The 20140-nt window shown below is 60.7% G+C and overlaps 1 protein-coding gene across 12 annotated transcripts; it reads right to left on the bottom strand.

Annotated features, from left to right (window-relative positions):
* Positions 1–262: 262 nt before the first annotated feature.
* Positions 263–19298, bottom strand: TLE2 (TLE family member 2, transcriptional corepressor). Of its 12 annotated transcripts, XM_052801296.1 has the most exons (22): positions 18773–19252; positions 18570–18667; positions 17816–17879; positions 16385–16429; positions 14360–14422; positions 14043–14117; positions 13379–13571; positions 11091–11107; positions 9941–10024; positions 7565–7666; positions 7205–7249; positions 5769–5909; positions 4523–4664; positions 3113–3273; positions 2624–2700; positions 2025–2274; positions 1589–1836; positions 1337–1484; positions 1104–1254; positions 898–974; positions 662–813; positions 263–568 (listed from the first exon to the last, which is right to left on the bottom strand). In XM_052801296.1, exons 1-21 carry the CDS (start codon positions 18794–18796, stop codon positions 706–708), a joined length of 2313 nt encoding a protein of 770 aa, XP_052657256.1. In that variant the 5' UTR covers positions 18797–19252; the 3' UTR covers positions 263–568; positions 662–705. The 12 variants fall into 12 exon arrangements, 10 of the variants coding, with proteins under 10 accessions (XP_052657256.1, XP_052657257.1, XP_052657255.1 ...); XR_008237149.1 differs by having other exon boundaries at positions 263–813; positions 1337–1480; positions 18773–19257; XM_052801297.1 differs by having other exon boundaries at positions 263–813; positions 13379–13568; positions 18773–19254.
* Between the last annotated feature and the right edge of the window lie 842 nt (positions 19299–20140).

The following is a 20140-nucleotide window of genomic DNA, read 5'->3' as shown; positions in this document are numbered from 1 at the left end:
GCCGTTGCCATTGCCAGGGAGCGAGCCAGCGGGGCCATGCGAGGTGACCCTCGCTCTATACCCCTGAAGGGGTGCAGGATGGGAGCAGCTCCTGCTTCTGCCCCCCCCCAGCCCCACGGCAGGGCCCTGCACCCCAACTGCCACCATGGGAGGGGGCTGAGCCCCTGGCTCTTGGGCACAGCTGCAGATGCCATTTAAGAGGATCTGGGGCTGGCGGTCAGCTGCTGGGAGAGGTTTCCATCAATCCTGCAGTGAGATCAGCCACTCTTTTGTTCTTTTTTATTAGTAAGGGATTGAAAACACAGTTAAATACATTTCTTCACTGATAATTTACAGCTGTTTCACAGCAGAAAATGGGTGCTATTAAATCAGTAGCAATACTTCAGGAGCAACACTATCTCCGTCACTCTTGGCCTCATCTTGCCATCCTGACGGACAGACAGGCTGTAGGATGCTCAGACCAGCCCCTGCGCTGCCCAGCCTCAGGGGATGCCTGGCCATGACAAGTGCTCACCTCCAGCTCTCCCCTTCACCTCTGTAACACATTGGGCAGGAACTGGGAGGGTGGCTGAAAGGAGAGGAGGAGGAGGGAAAGCAGGGCTGCAGGAGGGCTGGCCCAGCATGGGAGGCCTCCACTAGCCCCAGTGGCTTTTGGCAATACCTGACCCCTTCCCTGATGGATGAGGGATGGTGACTGACGGGGCCTCAGTACACCACCTCATACACGGTGGCCTTCTTGTCGCCAGAGCCCGTAACGATGAATTTGTCGTTGATGGAGATGTCACAGCTCAGCACAGAGGAGGACTCTTTAGACTGAACAGGAGAGAGGCGGGTGGTGAGCGCTGTGCTGGTGGCTGAAGCCGCCATCATCCCCCCATCCAAATGTCTCCCCCGCACCTGGAAGATGCTGGCTCCGTAGGGTGTCCGCCAGGCATTCAGCAGGTTGTCCTTCCCTGTGCTCACGAACCACTTCCCTAGGGCAGGAGACAAAGTGGGTCAGCATTTGGGACTCTGTTCAGGGGAGCCAAGCATGAGGGGGACACACCAAAAGGACCCATCTGGGGCTGTGCACAGCCCAAGCAGAAACTATAGTGCTCGCCTACCGCAGGAGGCGAATTTGAGGGAGAGGACGCAGCTCTCATGGAGGTGCAGCTGGTACTTCTCAGGTTTGGTGACATGCAGGATCTCCACGTTGCTGCTCTCCATGCCCACTGCCAGCCACTCTCCTGTTGGGCAGTACCCCAGGGAGAAGATCTAGGGAGAGAGGCAGGCTCAGGCAGTGGCCCAGCAGGTCCCAGCTAGCCCCATGGTGCTCCCAGTCGGCCCCAGTCCCTACCTGGGAGCTGAAGTCATGCTGCTGCAGCTGACGCCCTTCCCGCAGGTCCCAGCACCGTACCGTGTTGTCCAGCCCCCCTGTCCACAGCTTGGTGCCATAGTTAGAGATGTCGATGCAGCTGGCACCATCTGTGTGGCCTTGAAACTGCCTGGGAAAGAGGGGGACAGAGAGGGTGAGAGCACGGCTGTCAGGGCTGCCAGCATCCCTGCCCTGTTCCTGCCCTGTGCCACCAGCCGCCTGCCCCAGGCTCACCTCACCATGGTCTGGTTCTGCAGGTCCCACACCACGATGTTGCCATCACTGCAGCAGGAGAAGCAGACTTTGGCGTCGGGGCTGATGGCCAGGGCATAGCAGGCGGGGGCAGAGGAGGTGAGCTCGGCCTTGATGCGGGGCGTTGGGGCTGCCAGGTCCCAGATGGAGAGGGTGCTGGCCTCCCCCCCCACGATAAGGCTCCGGCCGTCAGGCAGCAGCTTGCAGGAGCGGATGTAGTTGTCGCGGTTCTGAATTGGGATTATGGGGAATGGGGTGAGTGAAGAAGGAGCTGATCAGTGCATGGCAGGGGTGTGTGGGAGATAGATCTCCTTTTCTCATCACAGACATGAAAGGACCCTCTGTCCCCCTCCATTGTAACAGGGGCACATTCCCCTTCCCAACCTCCCACAAATGCCTTTCTGTTCCTCCTCTTTACCAAACAGTCCAGCTGAGCCACAGCCGTCTTGGTGCCTGGCTGCCCCACATCCCACACCTTCACACAGCCCTTGCCCCCGGTGTAGACATGCTGCGTGGAATTGCTGATGGTGACGGCGCAGACCACCTCGCCGTGGGTCAGGGTGTGAAGCTGCCGAGCGTGGCGGGGGATGCCGGAGCCGATGAGGGCATCGGGTGGGAAAGGCACCGGCTGCATCTGCCCGTCGGCGCTGACGTGGAAGGAGTAGGCGCTGGAAGAGAGCGGAAGAGAGGGCTGAACAATCCCTGAGTGACTCCTAAGTGCAGGAGCTGACCTCTCCCATTAGCCATGCTTGAGCCAGGTGGAAGGTGTCTGATGCACTCTGGCTAATGAGGGATATAATTAACCAGCTCCTTGTTACCACCAGCTGCCTGGAACCAAACGACAGCATTGGACTCAGAAGTGGAGAGAAACTCTAGCCAGGCCCTGCCCTGCACCTGCTGGGTGTAGAAATGAGCCCTGGGGAAGGAGACCCCCCCCTCACACCCACCCCATGCTGCACAGCTCAGCCCCTTGGTGCCCACCCTCTCTGCAGCTCCTGCGTGTGTGGCCACACTTACGGTTTCCCTCCAGGGATGGTGGGGAGTGAAGATGAGATGGTGGAAGCCCTCAGGTGAGGGTGCGACTCAAAAGCCACCTGTACAAAGCAAAGAGCACATGACAAGCAAATGCCAGCGACACAAAGGCTTGCGCTCATGCCTTTCCCCACATGCCCCGGGACTGGGCCAGCCTGGCTCTGTGCAAGGTCCCTGCTTGCCCCTTCTGCAACACACAAGTGACAAAGGCCAAAATGGACTCCCAAAGACACAGCTACATAGCAGTGGGACCAGTGGGGGCTTCTCTGAGAGCTCTGCAGCCTTCACTGGCCCCACAATCCAGACACCTCCAGAAGGGAGACCTTCTTAAGGCTGCTCCCCCCCACCCCGGCTTGACCTCATTGCAGCAGTGCAGATACTGCATGCCCGGGACAGTGCATGCCCAGGACAGCAGGGGACAGGCAGCAGAGCCAACACGTGCCAGCAGACTTGATCTATCCCTCAGCGACTTACCATCGCAGACCGGCCGTACATCATGGCGCTGCTGACCTGCGGCGAGAGGTGGATGCCCATGTACATGCTGGAGGCTGGGAGCTCCCCATTGAGGGTGGCATGAGGCACCATCCCGAAGGAGGATGTGTAGGGGCTGGACATGCTCAGTGGGCTGCGGAGAGCTGCATGAGGAGAGACCTGCTCATTGGCCCTGGCCAACGGGTGTGAGCGAGCATCACGCGAGGGAAAAGGGCATCTGGCAGAAACCAGGCAGCAAGAGGCAGCGTCACCTCTGCACTGGGGCCAGCCAAGCCTGGCATGAACCAGCGGATCAGGAGGAGGGCAGGCAGGTTATGGATTGGGAGCCAAAGACCCAAGGAGAGGGGCAGCCCCCGAGTCCCATCAGTCACAGACCTCCATGGAGATGCAGCACGGAAGATCAAATGGCTCCATCCCTCCAAAGGACACACCACGGACCAGCCACTAATCCACAGCAACCCTCATCTCTGCTGCCAATGCCAGTTCAGTCTTGGCCAGGCCAAGTTACCTGCAGTTGATGGCTAAGTGGCTCTGCCTCCAGGGCTTTGATGGTTTATTGAAATCGATTCCAATTCAATTTTTGCTAAATCGCTGTAATTTTCTAGCCCAGACATGGGCTTAATGTCTCCAGTCTTGGCTTTATTTCTCCCTTGGGCTAGCTGTCCTCCTCCCATCACCTTCTGGTCCCTTTGGCTAGACAGTGGCCAAGCTGTTCCAGAGACCTCTTCCCAAGGATTCCCTAAATGTCTTCAAGGAAACTGAGGCAGGAAAAGGGGGTGTGACTAAGTCACCATCAGCCACCACAGAGGCCACTACTGAGCCCTCATCCCTCTCCCTTGTGCTTTCAGAAGGTGGCAGCCACTGACAGGGGCTCCTGGGTCAGCTGGTTCCCATCCAGGGTCTCTCCAGCACCCAGCGCACACAGACCCTCACCCCTACAGAGATCCTCACCTGCACAAGGAGGCTTGTGTCCTGGCCTCCTGCATCCCTGTGTGCCGGTGGTGGCACTTGGACACCCCTCCTACCCCTGCAGCCAAGGCCTGAAGCATGCTGCTTCACACAGCAACACCAAAATGACAACTTGTCAGAGAAAAACGACCCTCTCCAGACAAAACACCTGCACCCCCCCCCACCAGCTGTAGTGAAGAGCTCTGCACATTGACACACCACCTCCAGCAGGTCTGAGCCCACCAGGAAAGCACTGGCAGTCAGGTACGTGGTAATTGCACATAGGTGCACACAGTGGCCATGGTCAATCCACCTGATTACGTGAAGCGAAACAGCCCCCCCAGCTCTGCTGATGGGAGAGAGCATCCTGCCTCCCCTCACCCCAGCCCCACGGCACCATCCGCAGCAGAGCGTGACACCCCCCCGCCGTCCCCGGACACTCACTGATGGTGTCGGTGGCAGGTGCCTTGGCAGGGGGCTGCCGGAGCAAGGCGGCCGAGCTGGGCCCAGGGCCGGGTGTGAGGGAGTCGCGGGGCGGCGAGGAAGCGACGGGCTTGGAGGTGGGAGCGCTGGCTGGAGGGTCGGTCTGCGCGGCAGAGGAAAGAGCAGCCTCAGCGGCAGGACCGCTGCTCGGGAGAGCAATCCCCAGCACCACGCGCCTGCCAACGGCTTCGAACCACCTGGGAGGGGGCACCGAGAGGCACCACTCCCGGCCAGAGCTGGATGGGGACTTGGCCATCCTGGGTCCGATCCCCTCTCCTTTCCTCTTTTGCCCCTTGCACCTTTGCCATGGCTTGGAAGGATCTCCATGTCTCCACTCCCCCCACTCGGGTACAAACGCCCGATGCAAACCCTGGGTCACCCCAAATCGCCACAATCCAGCACCCTGCTGCCAGCATGATGCCCCGTGGGGCTGTTACGCAGACATTTGCTTCTCCCTCGTGTGAAATCCCTCCTGCGCTGGGGCATCCCCATCCCCAGCCTGCGGGGAGCAGGGCCAGGAGGATGCCTGGGACAAAACGGCCTCTCCGATCCCCACAGCTATTTTATTCCCTTCTTTTTTCTTGCCTCTCCTATTTCTTCCTCTTTTTCTGCCTGGGGATTTTGCCGACACCAGCAAAGAAAAAAAAAATTAATAACAGAGAAAAGCTACGTGCTGTGCTGGCAGATTGCTCAGGGCGCTTTGTCTGCTCTAATCCGATTGTGCAGGGGAGCTGCCGCTTGCTGCTCCCCACGGCCCCCAGCCGGCTCCTGACCCTGGGATGGTGGGGATACATCGCTTCCATCCCTGTGGTGGCTGGAAGGGCCAAGGAGTGGCAGAAACATCCCTCCCCCTTCCCGCACGATGATGTTTCAATCTGAGCATTGGGCTGGTGCTTGGCAAGGAGGAAGGGGGAAAAAAAAAAAAAAAAAAAATCAATTGCTGAGAGCAGCTCTGGGGAATCCTGCAGGCAGCCAGATGGAAAATACCTGCAGAGCCAGGCCTCTGCCTAGCAGATGATGAGCCTCCCTCCAAGGGCACGGACCTCTGCTCCCACTGCTGGGAGTCCGGTGGTGGGCACCAAGCACTCAGCACCAGCATCTCCTCACCCACCTTCAGGCTGTGGCAGATGGGCTACAGAGACATTTGGGGCCACATCCCCGGCCCTGCCGCCCACCCACAGCCTGGGCTGCCCACACTGCTCCCTACCAGACTCTGGTCCTTCGGCTTGAGGGGCGTCGTGCTCCGGCTGGAGGCAATGGAGGCAGGGCTCTCGGGCATCTCCCGGCGGGCTGGCGGGAGCCGGCTACTGGGTGCACGGCCGGGGCTGCCAGGCTCCGAGGGGGGGTCCTGGGGGAAGAAGAGGCCTCTGGGGAGCGGGAACCCCAGTCCCTCTGCACAGGACAGCAGGCACAGAGACCAGCAGGGACCGTCAAGCCCCGGTCTGCTCCCCCCCTGCCTGCCAGGTGAGCTGCTCATCCAGCCACTCACTGTCCCACGTCTGCCTGAGCAGCATTAACAAGGAGCATCCACCTAGAGGCCTCAGCTCTGCTCCAGTCCCCTGGATGAGAAACCTCCTTGGTTTTTCCTCTCTGAACAAAATTAGAGGTGACAGCAGATTCAGAGGACACTGGTGGCCACGGATGCCTTCACAAGGAGGGATGGTGACCAGCACACCCAAGGAATTGAGAAAAGGCCTCTTAGCAGCCTCTTGACAGCATTTCAGAGGCAAGGCCACCCATCAGCTCTTGCACTCCTGTAACCATTCAATTAGGGCTGTGATTTTTATCACCATAATTACACTGAGGAGCAGTTTTTATAAGTGTCGTTTTCTGGAGAAATTCCTGCTCATGTTCCTTTCAGGGCTTGTATTTTCTTGGGAAGTGGCAGGAGGAAAAAAAAAATAATAATAATAAAATAAAAAATCACATGTGTTGTCCCTTCCCCCCAGTCTTCCAGGGGAGGAAAAGGGATGTCCCCGAAAACATCATCTCTGCCAAGAATAGCTGGGGCTGGCATAAAGTACTGTTGTATCTGCCTTGGTGGTCAGGGAAGGTTGTACCAGAAGCGCCTGACAGTTTGGCTGCAAGAGACTGAAATTCAGCGTACCCCCTGCACCGAGACATGGACACGGGCTCAGTAAAGTCAAGGCTGCTCTAAGGCCAGGAACCGTATGAGACTGCTCGGACAGGGGCTGGCGGGGCCAGGCCGGTTGGGGGTGTGCTGCAAGCTCTCCTGCCAAAGGCAGCACAGCATGCCTGCCTGCTCCTGCCACCTCCACGTGCGTGAGCTGCCAGCAGCAAGCCCAGCTCCCCGGGGCTCTCATCGCAGCTTATCAGCCTCCCCATATGGGACGCTACAGGAGAGGGGCTGAAACAGGATTGTGAAGCAGAGCCAAGTCTACGGCTGGCAAAGCTGAGCCCTGGCTGGCGCAACCTTCCACCTGGAGCACTGCGAATTGGAATCAGCCTTGGCTGGCATGAACACACCAGAGCAGGGCTGGCACGTGTCCTGGCTGGCCACTCCTGCCCAGCAGCAATGACCTGGAGCCTAACGAACCCCTGAGCTCGGCAACCGGAGTCCGAAAGCTGCTTGAACTGGATATCCCGCGAGGCTTCAGCATGCCCTTAAGGGTGTGGGCTTACCTCATCCACCACAAGGTTGTAGTCACTCTTGTCCCCATCGCTATCCTGCAAGGGGGGAGAAACCCAGAAAGGCCCAGTCAGGAGTGGGAGAGGCTGGACCAAGCTCTGAGCTTTGCCCCACAGGACCCCAGCCAGCAGAGAGACCCCATTTTCTCCCGCACATCACTTCTTGTGGACCAACACCACACCCTGCAGGCAGCAACTCAACCCTCTGGCTGAGGGCCCTCCCTGGGGCTCTTCATTTTGCTCATTTCTCTTCGCAGGATTACAGCCGTCCACACCGGGGGCAGGCACAGAGCTCCCCAGCCACCTCCAGGGCCCAGGCCCGTCTCCCACGGCCACGGTCTTTGGTGCACTCACGTAATGCCCAGGCAGGTCCTTCTCCTCCCGCTTCCGCTTCAGCCCCGTGCCTCCCGTCCGTTCCTCATCCTGCAGGCTTTCGGGAGGGGAAGCAGAACCGCTCTGAGCCAGAGAGGGGGAGAGGAAGGCATGTGAGCCGGCGGGAGAGCAGACAGCCTGCGAAGCCCTGCCAGATGCATTTCCTCTCTGCAAGAGACCTCCCAGTGCTGCTGGCTGCACCCAGCCAGCGTCCAGCATCCAGCCAGCTATCTGTACAGCCTGTGCCAGAGCCGGTTTTGGGGGGCAGGGGTCCCCTTCCCCCACCAAGCAGGTGTCAGGGCTAAAGGAGGAGGCACTACTCTCCCCCTCTGCACAGATACCTGTGGCATTCCCTTACTGGCATCCCATGCAACCTTGGCCAAGAGTCCTCTAAGATCCAAATGTACCTGGGGGCAGAGATGGGGTTTGGTCTGGTGCTTAAGCAAGGCTGGGGAAGATGTTTCCAGACCCTTGAGCTCTAGCCCAAATTCATCCATTCAGCTCTGATGAAGGAGAGAGAAGGGAAGCAGGATGGGGACCGTCCCTGGGGGTTGGCTGCCCACAGTCTCCTGGCGTGGGCAGAAGGCAGATGCATTTTTAGGGTGCTCAGAGACTCACCCACATGGAGCCCCAGCACGCCCTCACCTCCCTTTCCCAGCTTGGCCACAGAATGACTCCAAAGTGAGCTGCCCTCACCCCTCAAACCTGGCCAGGCCCCATGCCCCTGCCCCTCCCCAGGGAGAGCACGGCCAGTCCCTCAGCCCACAGGAGGAAGAGGGAGAGAACAAAGCCCTGCCCAAAACCCCAAAGCCACAGGCTCCCCTTCCTTGCCAGAGCGGAGGAGTGGGCAACGGGGCAGGGGGGCAACAGCCCCAGCCGGCAGATGAGCCCTGCTGTGACAGGGACGGGGGAGGACGAGGAGTCGCAGCCATGCCCTGGCCCAGCCACGGCACGCAGGGCTGTGTGAAGCCAGGAGCCGAGCGAGGCAGCATCCCCAGCGCGGCTGGAGAGCAGATCCGCCCCTTCGGGAGATAACAAGGCATGGCGGAGTGGAAAATCCCCACTGGAGATGTGTTTACTTCACCTTAACCCTGCCGCTGCAGGAGCCAGCGGGCTGGGAAGCAGGATGGGGCCGAGCGGGATGAACGCCGCTTCCCCGAGATGCTGCCAGCAGCCGCAGGGGTGTCTCAAATCCCCTCCTGCCCCCCATGCTCGCTGCTTGGAGGATGATAATGCAATCAAGCAGTGCCTGCCCACCCGCAGCCCCCTGGCTCTCATGCAAACCAGAGGAACACCAGGCTGACACCAGTTACCAGAGAGGCTGCCCTTCCTCTCAGAGCAGCCATGGTGCTTGGGCTGGGGCAGTTTCTGGGGCACAGCTCCCCGACCTTCCCAGGCCTGCTCTGCAGAGCCGTTCATGCCAGGGGTCGAGGAGAAAATGCCTCATCCCAGGGCTCCCACACAGTCAATTGTTTCCAGCACAGTAGGATTAAGAACCTTGACTGGAGCAGAAAGTCCCTGAGTGACTCTGGAGGAGGTACCGGGGTATATATGGGATCAGGTATATATGGGATCACCGGGTGATTCATCCTGTACAGCACAGTGACCATCTCTCCCTCCTCCTCTCCCACCTGACTGCAAGCCTATGAAGATCAATGCCAATTGCTCCCCAATGGAGGGGCTTAACCCTTCCCTCTCCTGCCTGTACCAGAAGCTGGAGCTCTGGCTTACTGCAGCTATGGAGCCTGGGAAGGGAGGCACAGGGACTCACAACAGGCTGGGGGGTATTTTTCAAGGGAGGGTGCAGCCAAGGGTTGCAGAGGGGCTGGCAGCACTGGGCTTAGGTAAGGAGACCTGTTCAGAGTGTTTTCTAAACTGGAAACTCCTTGAAAAGGAGAGAGTTGGTTATTTCGGGAGCAGCCCTCGACCTTTAGATCCTTGTATCAACAAAGATTCTGAATTGAGGTGGCCCAGAACCTTCAGCTACAAAACCCCAATGCAAACACAGCCCATCCAAGCCAGCAAAGCAAAGGGAACAGAGGCTACAATAAGCAGAGCCCCTTTGTCTTACGTTCTCTGCTCAGATGTTCTCCTGAACTCCCCTCCATCCCCACACACACATTCACCACTTGGTTGCTCCCACCCTCCACACTGCAGCTGGATTTACTCTCCAGCCTGCAGCACAGTGGAGTTCAAGCACGGCTCTGTTGCACCCTAGACACGGCTGCATTTCAGCGCTGCCTCCACCGTGCATGTGCCAGTGGAGCGGATGCCAGCTCGGGTGCAGCAGCAGGCCTGGAGCCTGTGCATTCACACCCCTGGGGCTCAAGCTGGGTTTGCACGTGCAGTGCTGCTCACCAGAGGAACTGGGCTGCCCCAGCAGCCAGGGCAGAAGCACTGGGCTCTGCTCAGAGTAACAGCAGAAGGGCTGGACACTTTGCCCTGGATAAACAAGGGTGAGAATGCACAGCTGGACATAGGTCAGGATCCCCCTCATTAGGCTGGCCTGGAAGGAGGCTCTTTCTAGCCCTTGGGGAAATCAGGTCCACTGAGAAATAGGGATGACCCCAAAATTCCTCAAATTCAGAGACTTGGCCCAGCCTCGTGAGGACCCCTGCATTGCTTGCGAGAGAGGGCAGAGCTGCCCCAAGCCCCTCTCCCCACCTACCCCCAGCTTGCCCTTACCTTTTTGCCATGCTGTGCCCTTGCAAACTCAGTACCCAGGGGAAGGCCAGTCCTGGGAGCCTGTCACCCTAGTCACCTTGTGTGCAAACACAGACAGCCTTGAAAGGTGACTCACGGTGGCAGGGGGAGATGTCCCCTACCCTTATCCGCCAAGCTGGGGAGGGAGGGGGAGGAAAGGAGCCCACACATCAGGAGAAATTAATGGGAGACCCAGAGTCCACAGGAAAAGGACAGCAGGATGCCTGGGCTGTGGTGTACAAGGGAACGACATGGACCTGCCCTGCCTGCAGAGCTGCCTCGCCTGCCCAAGGAGCCCTGTGACCCCAACCTGGCCCCACGTGTGAACAAAACCCCAGTCCCTGCCACTGCCTCTCCTTGTGCTGGAGCGCAGCATCATAGGCTGCCATCAGACAGAGGACAGCTCGGCTACCTCTGGGCTGTTTGCTTTGAAAAGGTCAGGAAACAAAACATTCCTGGAAATCCTACTGCGATCTCTTGCCAAGGGAGCCAGCTACAGCGCCTGCAGAAGACACGGCCCCTGCGCCTGCCCGCACTGCCAGCCTCCCCTGGGAGCTGCCCCAAAGCCACGACCACCCCTGCCCCCGGGTGCCCTCCCTGCAGCCGGGCTTCCCCCAGCACCCGCAGCCCTTCCCAGGAGCTGGCAGCCAGCTCTGCCTCCTGCCTGGAGAAGCTCAAAGTGACTCCGGGGCTGGCAGGCTGCTGGGCAGGGCCCCGTGGACAGAAAGCCTGTCCACTCACTCCCGCATCGAGGCTAGCTGAGGCCACCTGCCCGGCCAGAGCCAGGCGTGCCGGTATGACTTACCCGGCTCGGGGTGCGCTCTGGAGCCCAGGCGGCAGCAGGGAGACCGTCCGGGCAGGTCCGTGTCAGCGAGGCAGAGGGGAGGAGAGGAAGAGGCTGTTAATGCGAAGGCTATGTCCCAAGTACCCAGGTAGGGAGGAGAGGGGGACACTGCGGGGCAACACGGGAGGAGACAGCAGGACACAAGCTGAGAAAAATCACACCCGATTTCCCACTTTGCCCGTCTGCAGCGTGGATTCTCTGATGTCTAATAGGAGGTGAGCCCATCGGTATTCCTCAGGGAAGCAGGGGGAATCTCTAATCCACCCACCAACTTTCAAGAAATTCAATCCAGCTTTGGAATCTCTTCCTCGGACGTGGCAATGGGTCCAAGGCTGCCAGGAGGGGACAAGCCAGCCGGCCAGCTGGGACCTCCTGAATCACACCCATCCTATTTCCTTTAGGAAGCCACGCTAAAAAGCCCTGCTTTGGAAACCCTCCAATGCTTTTTTACCTGCACAACAAAACAGGTCCACCTCCCCGAGCTGAAGGAAGAAGTCCCAGGCATTTGCTATAAACCGAAGCATGGGGCTTTGGGCTGGGGTCTAGCAACCCTCCCTGGTTGATTTTCACTCCTAATGATCGCATCAGCATGTGGAAACAACAAATTTGTCCCAGTCTCTGCTGGCAAAAGGAGGCAGGCAGGTTTCAGGAGGTGAGGGACTCTCCGTGTGGGTGGCTGCTCCAAGGCTATGGTCAGCACCAAGCCGGGGAAAGGGGAGAGAGAGGGACTGGGTGCCTGCCATCAGCACTTCAGCCCTGGCTCAGCTTGATCCACACCAGCTCCAGCTAACCATGGCAGAGCACCAGGGATTAAGCCAAGCCACATGCAGAATTTCTTCTTTTTTTTTTTTTTTTTAAAGGAATTATTCTGGGTGTCTCTGTGCCCTCTGCCACGGCTGGATGCCCCTGCCAAGGAGCAGCTCGGCTGTGCACGGCAGGAGCTGCTGCTGGAAGCACAGGCTGCCCGAGTCTCTAAGGGTTAAGGCAGGCACAGCACAGCCTGCTTTTATCCTCTTTCTGGAGTTTGTTTTTCTCCTTCGGTGGAAGGCCATCCTTAAAGAAACACTGACAGAACTAAAACCGCAGACACCTGCGTACAGGGGCACAAAGCAGACACGGACAATTTCCTGCTGCTGTTTTCACCACCTTGAAATCTTACAAGCAAAACTGGACATTAGCAAAATGCAACAAACCCCTCCAGTGCCCAGTTTCACTGTTACCATTGGGTCCTCTCCCAGCAGCATTTCCAGGCCCCAAACTGGGGACATGGGGAGCAGCAGCCAGCACCTTCCCCAGAGGAGTCTGCAGAGGAGCATCACTACGGCTGCTGAATTTTACTGCCTGTTTCTAGTCCATAGAGCTGCCCTGGTGCCCGGAGCCCTCTGTCCATGCCTCAGTCTTCCTGTCAGCAAAAACACCCGGTGCCTGCGCTCTGCAGAAGGTGACTCGAGCTCAGAGTGGCTTTTCCTTCATGCAGCGCTTCAGTAGCAACAAGCCACCAGCAAAGCTGGGTGGTGTTATTAATTTGGCCCAGGCCTGCCAGTAGCATTCAGAGCACTGATTTAACGATGATTAAATATTGATGATGTTTGTAAAGCACTTTGTGATCCTGATAGGAGGAGGCACCCATAAGGATGAGGAATTACGGCTATTTACAAGGCACCACACAGGCAATAAGGCTCTGCTTTCTAAATTCCTTGCCACATACCCGTGGTGCTCAATTTCTACCAGGGGCTTGCAACAGTGTTTTCCCTTCAAGTCTCAGCTTCGGGCATCAGATCTTTACCTGGTGTAAACCTTGGTGTAAACAGAGAGGGTTTCTCTGTGGCGGGGATCTCACACCCTCCCAGCTGCCTCGTGGAGGTGGGACCCTCACACACTGGAAATACCCAGGGGAGCAGGAAGACCCATGCGCGCGCACACACACGTGCCCAGACCTCTGCTGCCCAGAGTCTGGGGTGCACACACAGCTGCCCCCCCCCATCACTGCATGGCAGCTGTTCCCTGGGTCAGAAATAGAGCCAGCCTCCCAGGGCTGCAGATATTTAATTAGCTGGATCTGTCATTCGCAGTGCTTGCCACTCCCCTGGCCCCAGGGAGCAGCTGCCAGGCGTTGAGGAGCCCCAGGAAACAGGCAGAGCAGGCAGCAGGATCCCTCCCAGCGCTGCCCGTGCACCTCTGGCACATCTGCCCAGCAGTGACTCAGCCAGCCTTCAAAGGGTTAATCCAGCTGTGCTTTTTCTCCTTACCTCTGTTCTCCCCATCCTGGGCCACTCTGTCCTCCTTGGCAGCCAGGTGAGACTGTGCCATCAATGCCCCTGAGAGGGCCAGGAGCCCCGAGGTGCCGCTGACCCCGCTCAGGCTAGAAGGCTGCATGCTGGAGGGGTGGGGTGTCAGCGGGATGGGGGATGCATGGTGGGAGAGATGCTGAAGCTGCTGCTGCTGAAAGAGAAAGAGCAAATGGTCCTCAGTTCAGGAGGAGACAGCCGCAGCCATGCCCAGCACCCCTCAGCTTCCCGCATGAACTGCGATGCAAAGCGTAATGGGATGAGACGCAACGCAAGGACAAGAAGGGGAGCAGAGCTGTCGAGGCTGCAGAGTCCAGGTCACATCGCCTGCCCCTTCCACCCAGGGCACCTCGAGTACCTCCCTGCCGTGGATGTGATCCCAACACACAGCAGACGAGCCCAAGCTGTGGTTCTGCCCTGCTCTGCTCAGGGCGGCAGGGGCCAGGGAGGATCCCAGAGGCCATCCACCGCCTTTGGGACACAGTGGCAAACCCTCTCACCCTAGGGGACCAGCCCTGGGCTTATTGAAGTAGTAAAGACCCTGCCTTCCCCCATCACTGCACTGAGTGGTCTGAACCCCTGAGCAGAAAAGAGCCTTCACCCACGGCTGGGCAGCAGGACTCACCCCAACGATGCTGTTCAGCTCCCCCATGGTCACCTGCTTGGCCCGCTCCACAGCCTGCAGGACCTGCTGCTGGTGCTGGGAAGGAAGAGCATTGGGATGTCACACCGTGCTCCTGGCCAGAGGCACCACACAGCTCAGCGTTGCCCCAGCTGCCTGGGGCTGCGCAGCCCTCCCTCCCATCCCTCCAGCCCAGGTACAGAGGTCTTTCCCCCGCCCCAAACCTCCCATTGTTTAGGCTGGACTCAGGTTCGCTCCTTCTCGAGGTCCTCAAGAGAAGCCTGAGCAGTCCGGTGCACATGCTCTGCCTCCCCGCTTACCTCCTGCGTCAGAAAGGGTATAATCTGGGCGCAGATGGCACTCAGTCTCTTGACAATCTCTGCCTGAAAGAGGAAGCAGGTATCACCACGGACAGGCTCTGAGCCTCATCCTGTCCCCTCCAGCAGAGAGGAGGGCAGCCAAGCATCCTGCAGACACACACAGCCTCTGTGGAGGAGTTAAACTCTCCCCACCCACACCCACTCAGTGTAAATCCTCCTGCTGCCTCTGCGTCCCTGCTGGGATTTCCCAAGCTGCTGCCAAGGGACGACTCTGCCCAGGGCTGTGGGACCCTCCCAGGCTGTCAGGTCCCCCCAGGCACATGGGAGGGAACCCGACTCCTAAATCCCTCCGTGGATCCAGGCCAAGCAGAGCTCTGAGCTGTCAGTCCTTTCGCAGCCCAGCTGGCTTTGCTCAGCCCAAACCCATCTTGGCTTTGTGGGCTGCCGCTCTCACAGCCAGCGGGCAGGCTGGCAGGGAAGGAGGAGAGCTGAGCCGCAAGCGCTGGCAGCGGGCCATCGGCATGCTGCTTGCTCTCTCCCTGAGCACTGGACTCAAAGCCAGGGGGAAGGCAAGGGGGACGCAAAATTCACACAATGAATTCAGTCCTCTCTGCATCGCGCCAGTGAAACCCTGCAAGGGACCGACAGTGGTACCTGCTCTGCTCTCCCTGCCCTGGCAGGAGCAGGGACACCTGCTCCCACCCCTGCCAAAGCCCCGGACTAGCCGGCAGCTCTCCCTGCTCCTTCCAGAGGGGGAGCAGAGGCACAGAGCACCCCTGTACCTGTCCCCTGCCCAGCAAGCAGCAACGAGGAAATGCAGAGGACCTGGCATGTCCTCTCCTCACTCTGCGATTATAGACAGACCCATAGTCCGGCCGCATCCCCACTGGGTAAGCGGCATTTCCCAAGGGAAGGGACTGTGGCTTCCAGCCTAGCCTCTCCAAAAGAAATCCGTGCCTCCTGGGAAAAACTTGATCCCCCATACCCGCTGCAAATCCACCCTGGCGCTGGTGGAGGGATTGGCTGCTCTGAAGTGTTTTCTCATCTCAGGTTTCCGACAATCTCTGACAGCATTACAGAGAGGTCAAACCACGCACAAAGCCGGCAAAGAACAAAGGGAACATTTACCTGCTGTGCTCAAAGGCTGCCTGCGCCCCAAGAGCACACCTGCGCCCACCCGCAGGTCCCGGCTGCTGCATCAGCCACGGCCCTGGTGTCCACGCAAGACCCCAGCAGCCAGAGACCCACCCCTCCTTCGGACCTCTCCTGCCCACACAGAGCCAGGAGCCGGACCTGGGTGGGCCAGAGCTCCCTCTCCTCAACGACTTGGCCATTGCCTCTGTCACCTCACAGGCAGAGTCCCTGGCCCCATGTGGCTCAGGCTACCCTTGGGTCCCAGTCCCACCAGAGCTCGGAGCATGTGGGGATGGCAGGAACGTGCTCGCGGGCTCTACGACTCTCCCTGCTAACAAAAGGAGCAAACTCGGAGGGGCTGAGCCAGCTGGAGGAATATGGCAGTTGACTTGCCACTTTGTCAGGCATTGGTCCAAACTAATTTCCCTGGCAGAGAGCCCGTGATGACTAGATTGATAAATCTGAAGAGGGAAAGCAAATTAACGCTGGAACAAAAGGGGAACCAGGGAAGGGTGAAAACACTCCTCTGGCTTCGGGAAAGGAAAAGGGGATTAAAAAAAAAGAAAAGAAAGACAATCCATTTGCCTCTGGGCTCCAGCTCCTGCTGCTTCCTCCACGCTCCCTCCTGCGTCTGGGGCCCCAGGGAACTGCACAGGGCTCACGGCCAGGCTCTGAGAGGTGCTTTGGGATGGCAGGGAGAGGCTCTGTCTCAGTGCACCTACCAGAACTCAATAGTGCACATCCTGACAACCACTGAACCCCTTTGCAGGCCAGTCCCTCGCACAGAGCCATGCTATGTCTCCCGTGCCATTACAGCTACATGGGGACGAGGGAGACATCGGCCTCTTCCCCATCATCCCCTGCTGCTGGCCCGGACCCCACCTCACTTACCTGCTTGTGCATTTCAATGTTCAGTCCGTACGACATCTCATAGTACTGAGAGCAAAATCACAACACAGCCTGGTTAGGAGCTGCCCAGAGCAACTGGCCCATTACCAGCCAGCGGCTTGGCAGTCAGCCCGCCCCTGCTCCCCCCCAGCCGAACTCCGCCACTGCTGCTGAGGGTCCCTGCTCCCCCCAGCCCATGAGAAACAGCTGGCCAGCACACCATGGGCTGAGACCTGTGCCACGAGCCTGGGACAAGGTAGGGAGCAGCCAGTGTAGACTGTTTAACACCTGTAATGATTACGCTGCTATTTCAGCATTAGTTTAAGCCAGCATAAGCCAGCCCCGTTGCCCCCCACATCCCCTCCTGTCCTGGCCTGTCCCTTCCCACTCCTAACCCAGACCCACTCCCTGATGCAGCTGCCCATCTAGTCACAAGGGTGGCCATGCCTGCACAAAAGCAAAGATGACATCGGGTTACACCTTTTACCAGTCACTAGTGACTCTGTCCCCTCACTCCTGAGGACAGGGAGAAGGGGGGGACCAGAGGACCTGCCTTCCTCCAGCAAAGCCCATTTCAAAGGTGGCAGCCCACCTCTGGGAATCCCTGAGCCTCCAGGATGTGGGAAGGGATCCCAGCTGGTGGGTGACAGGAACATGCCCTGTGACACTGATAAAGCCTAGTACACCTCTGGCCTCACAGACAGGGCTGTCATCACCCAGGGGAAGAAGGCTGCCCAAGGTTAGGTCTGTTTGCCTTTTGGATGGCATAATTTGGGTTCCCCCTTTCCCTAGGGGGGCTGGTAATGTCAGATACTGAAGGAGAGGGAATGCGGCTCTGCAGCTCCCACCCTCTTCCCCTCCCAGCAGCTACTCCCCCTCCTACCAGGGCTGCCAGCAGCAGGCCTGCCTCTGGCTGGTGCCCAGGGTGGGTCGGTGTCAGGGCCTGTTAACCCCACACTGGCAACTGTGGAGGGCTCCTGCCCTGCTCCTTCTAAAGGCAGCTTCCCCTTCCACCCAAAACACCAGCCTTGGGGTATCACTTCCAAGACACCCCTACCTTGGGAGAAGGACAGGGAGTAGGGGGGAAGATCTCTTAAAAGGCCAAACAGAAAAAGGAAAAAAAGAAAATAAAAGAGACAAAACCTATGGCATGATTCCTGGGCTCAAGCAGCATGGAGTGGCAGCAGACATCAGCAGAAGAGCCAGCCATTGCCAGGAATAACAATTAACTCCTTCCTAACTCACACACCCCCCCAGACCCACCACCCAGGCCAGACCCAGGCCAGGCATCCCCCTTGCGGGGGTGGCTCAGGGAGGCCGCTGGCCCATTTGGGTGAGTGGCTGAGTGGAGCCCCAGAGCCTGGGACCTCACCGGAGGGTGGCAGTCAGGGATGCTTTGGGGGAGGCAGCGGGGACAGGGCAGGGGTAGCTCACCATGACATAATGTCTCTGCATCTCTGTCTTCTCACTCACCAGCTTCTCACATTCCAGCTTCAGGCTGGAAAGAGGATCCACGGTTTTCATTCATGGACCCACATCTCCCACCCCATCCCTCCAGTTCCCACTTTCCACCCTGGGACTTCGGCAAGCTTGGCACATCTCCCGCTTCCCCCCGCAGTCTCATGGGGCTGTGGGGGTATCACACACTGACCCCTAACTGGTGTTGCCATCCCTCAGGGACCTGAACCCCTGTGGCCGTGCTGCCCACACAGCTCCCGCTCCCCCGTGGACAGTCACCGTCTGTTGCACCCACCCAGCGCTCTATTCCCACAGCACTGCTGCCATCCCCTCCACGTCACCCTACACCCAGCTCAGCCGGATGAAACAAACCATGGCGGTCTTCCCCTTGGGACCCCCACTCAAGACCTGGCGCCCCAATTCACGGCTTCACACTACCCCTCAGCCTAGACCCCTCTCCTATCCTTCCCCAAGCGCTCCTTTCACCAGGACCCCTTTCTCCACCTTCTCCTGCCCCAACTCACACCCTGGTCTGCGCCCCATCCTCCCCCCGTGCCCAGACTCCCCTCAGTCCCCTTACGCCCCTTCTCCGGATGCTCGCCTCTGCCCGCAGCCCTGCCTGATCCCGGCCACCTCCTGCCCCCTAAGCCTCGTCTCTCCACCTCCCGCCCCGCACCCCCGCCCGCAGCTCCTTTCCCGACCCTGCAGCCCCGCTTCGCCGGCCCCTCACCTGTGGTACTGAGCCTGCAGGAACTGGAATTCCTCCTTGATGCGGTCGCAGATTTCCAGGACCGAGAACTTGAAGGGCTGCCCGGGCTGGAGGGGGGTCTGGGGAGAGGCGGCCCGGCTGGAGGCTGTGGCTCCGCCGCGCTGCCCTCGCCCAGCCCGGCCCGGCGGCCCCCCCGCCGCGCCCCCGCCCGCCCCGGTACTTACCGGGTGCCGTCCCTGCGGGAACATCCTGAGGGCCCAGGCCCCCGCCCCGGCCCCCCCGCTCCCCGGCCCCTGCTCCCCGCCCGTCTCCCCGCCCCTGGCGGGGGAGCTCCCCCCGCCGGGTTCCGGGGGTCCTCGGGAGTCCCTCGCCTCGACGCCGGCAGCGGGAGGGCGGCCGGGCCGCGGAGTCCGCGCGGAGGCGGGGGGTCGGCGGGGCCGCCGAGCGGCTCAGGCGGGGCGAAGCCGGCTGCCGTCGGGCGGGCGGGCAGGGGGGGCGGCCCGCCGGCCGCGGGGTCTCCGCTCGCCCCCCATGGGGGCCGGGGGCGGGGGCAGGGAGGAGGCGGGAGCGGGCGGGCGGGAGGCGCCGGCGGGGCCTCGGCGGTCCCCGGCTGGCGGAGCTGCCGCCCGGCCCCGCCGGCCCCGAGCGTCCCGTCCGCCGGCGCCCGCTTAAGGTGGCGCGTCCCCGCAGGACGCGGCGGGGCCCGCGGGGCTCGGGGCGGCGGGAGGGAGCGGCTCCGTCGCTCCGCCCGGGCAGCACCGGAGCTCCCGGGCCCGGCGGCGGACCGGGCGGGCGGCAGCCCGAGGGGGCGGCGCCCCCGCCGCCCCGACCCCCCCTGCTGCCCCGACCCCCCCCGCTGCCGCCGCGATGCCGGAGGCGGTCGTGGGGAGGGGCCGGCCCTGGAGCCGCTGCTCCGGGGCTGAACGGAACCGCGCGGGAGGACGTCCGCCGACACCGCTGCCCCAGCCCTTCGCACCCGCCGGAGTCCCGCTTGCCGCCCCGGGACCCCTCTCCCGCACGTTCCCCCAGCCCGGCCCCACCCGCAGGCGCTGCGGCTCCGCGGGGCCCCTGCCCTGGAGCCGGGCTGAGTCGGGGGCTGAGTCGGGAGCGGAGCCGCGCCGACACCGGCCCCCGGGGCCGGGAGCGTCCCCACGCCCTGCAGCATCCGTGTGCCCCGGGAGCGCAGCCACCACCAGCTCCGCTCAGGGCGGACACGACACCCGCCGCCGGCGGGGCAGCGCGGGGGCACGGAAATCACAAACGAAGGCGGCCCGGCAGCGCCCGGCCGAGCCGGGGACCTCCAGGGACTGCGGGGCGAAGGGACGCCGGCTCACGGCCGGGCCGGACCGCCACGCTGCGGCCGTGCTCGCCCGGCGGGGGCTGGGCAGGGAGCGCAACGCCAGGGGAACCGGCCCCTCGCCTGCCCAGGGCGGCGGGGAGCACCGGACGGGCGGGCCGGCCGCGCTACCCCGCCGGCGTGGGGACGGAACGGGACGGAAGAGGCCCCGGGGCCGCGCAACCCCGCCGAGAACGCGCTCGACCCCGCTCCACCTTAACCAGCCTCACGGCCCGCAGTGGCGGTGGGCGCATCT

This window comes from Harpia harpyja, chromosome 11 (assembly GCF_026419915.1).
Source record: "Harpia harpyja isolate bHarHar1 chromosome 11, bHarHar1 primary haplotype, whole genome shotgun sequence".
NCBI lineage: Eukaryota > Metazoa > Chordata > Aves > Accipitriformes > Accipitridae > Harpia > Harpia harpyja.
This window is presented reverse-complemented; position numbering and strand designations above follow the sequence as displayed.

Coding starts and splice junctions, on each gene's coding strand:
- TLE2 (XM_052801295.1), bottom strand. CDS start 18,796: ATGTTCCCGCAGGGACGGCACCCG. Junction 7,667..9,940: donor GGGGCAGCCCAGTTCCTCTG/GTGAGCAGCACT, acceptor TCTCTGGCTCAG/AGCGGTTCTGCTTCCCCTCC. Junction 5,910..7,204: donor ACAACCTTGTGGTGGATGAG/GTAAGCCCACAC, acceptor TTCTTCCCCCAG/GACCCCCCCTCGGAGCCTGG.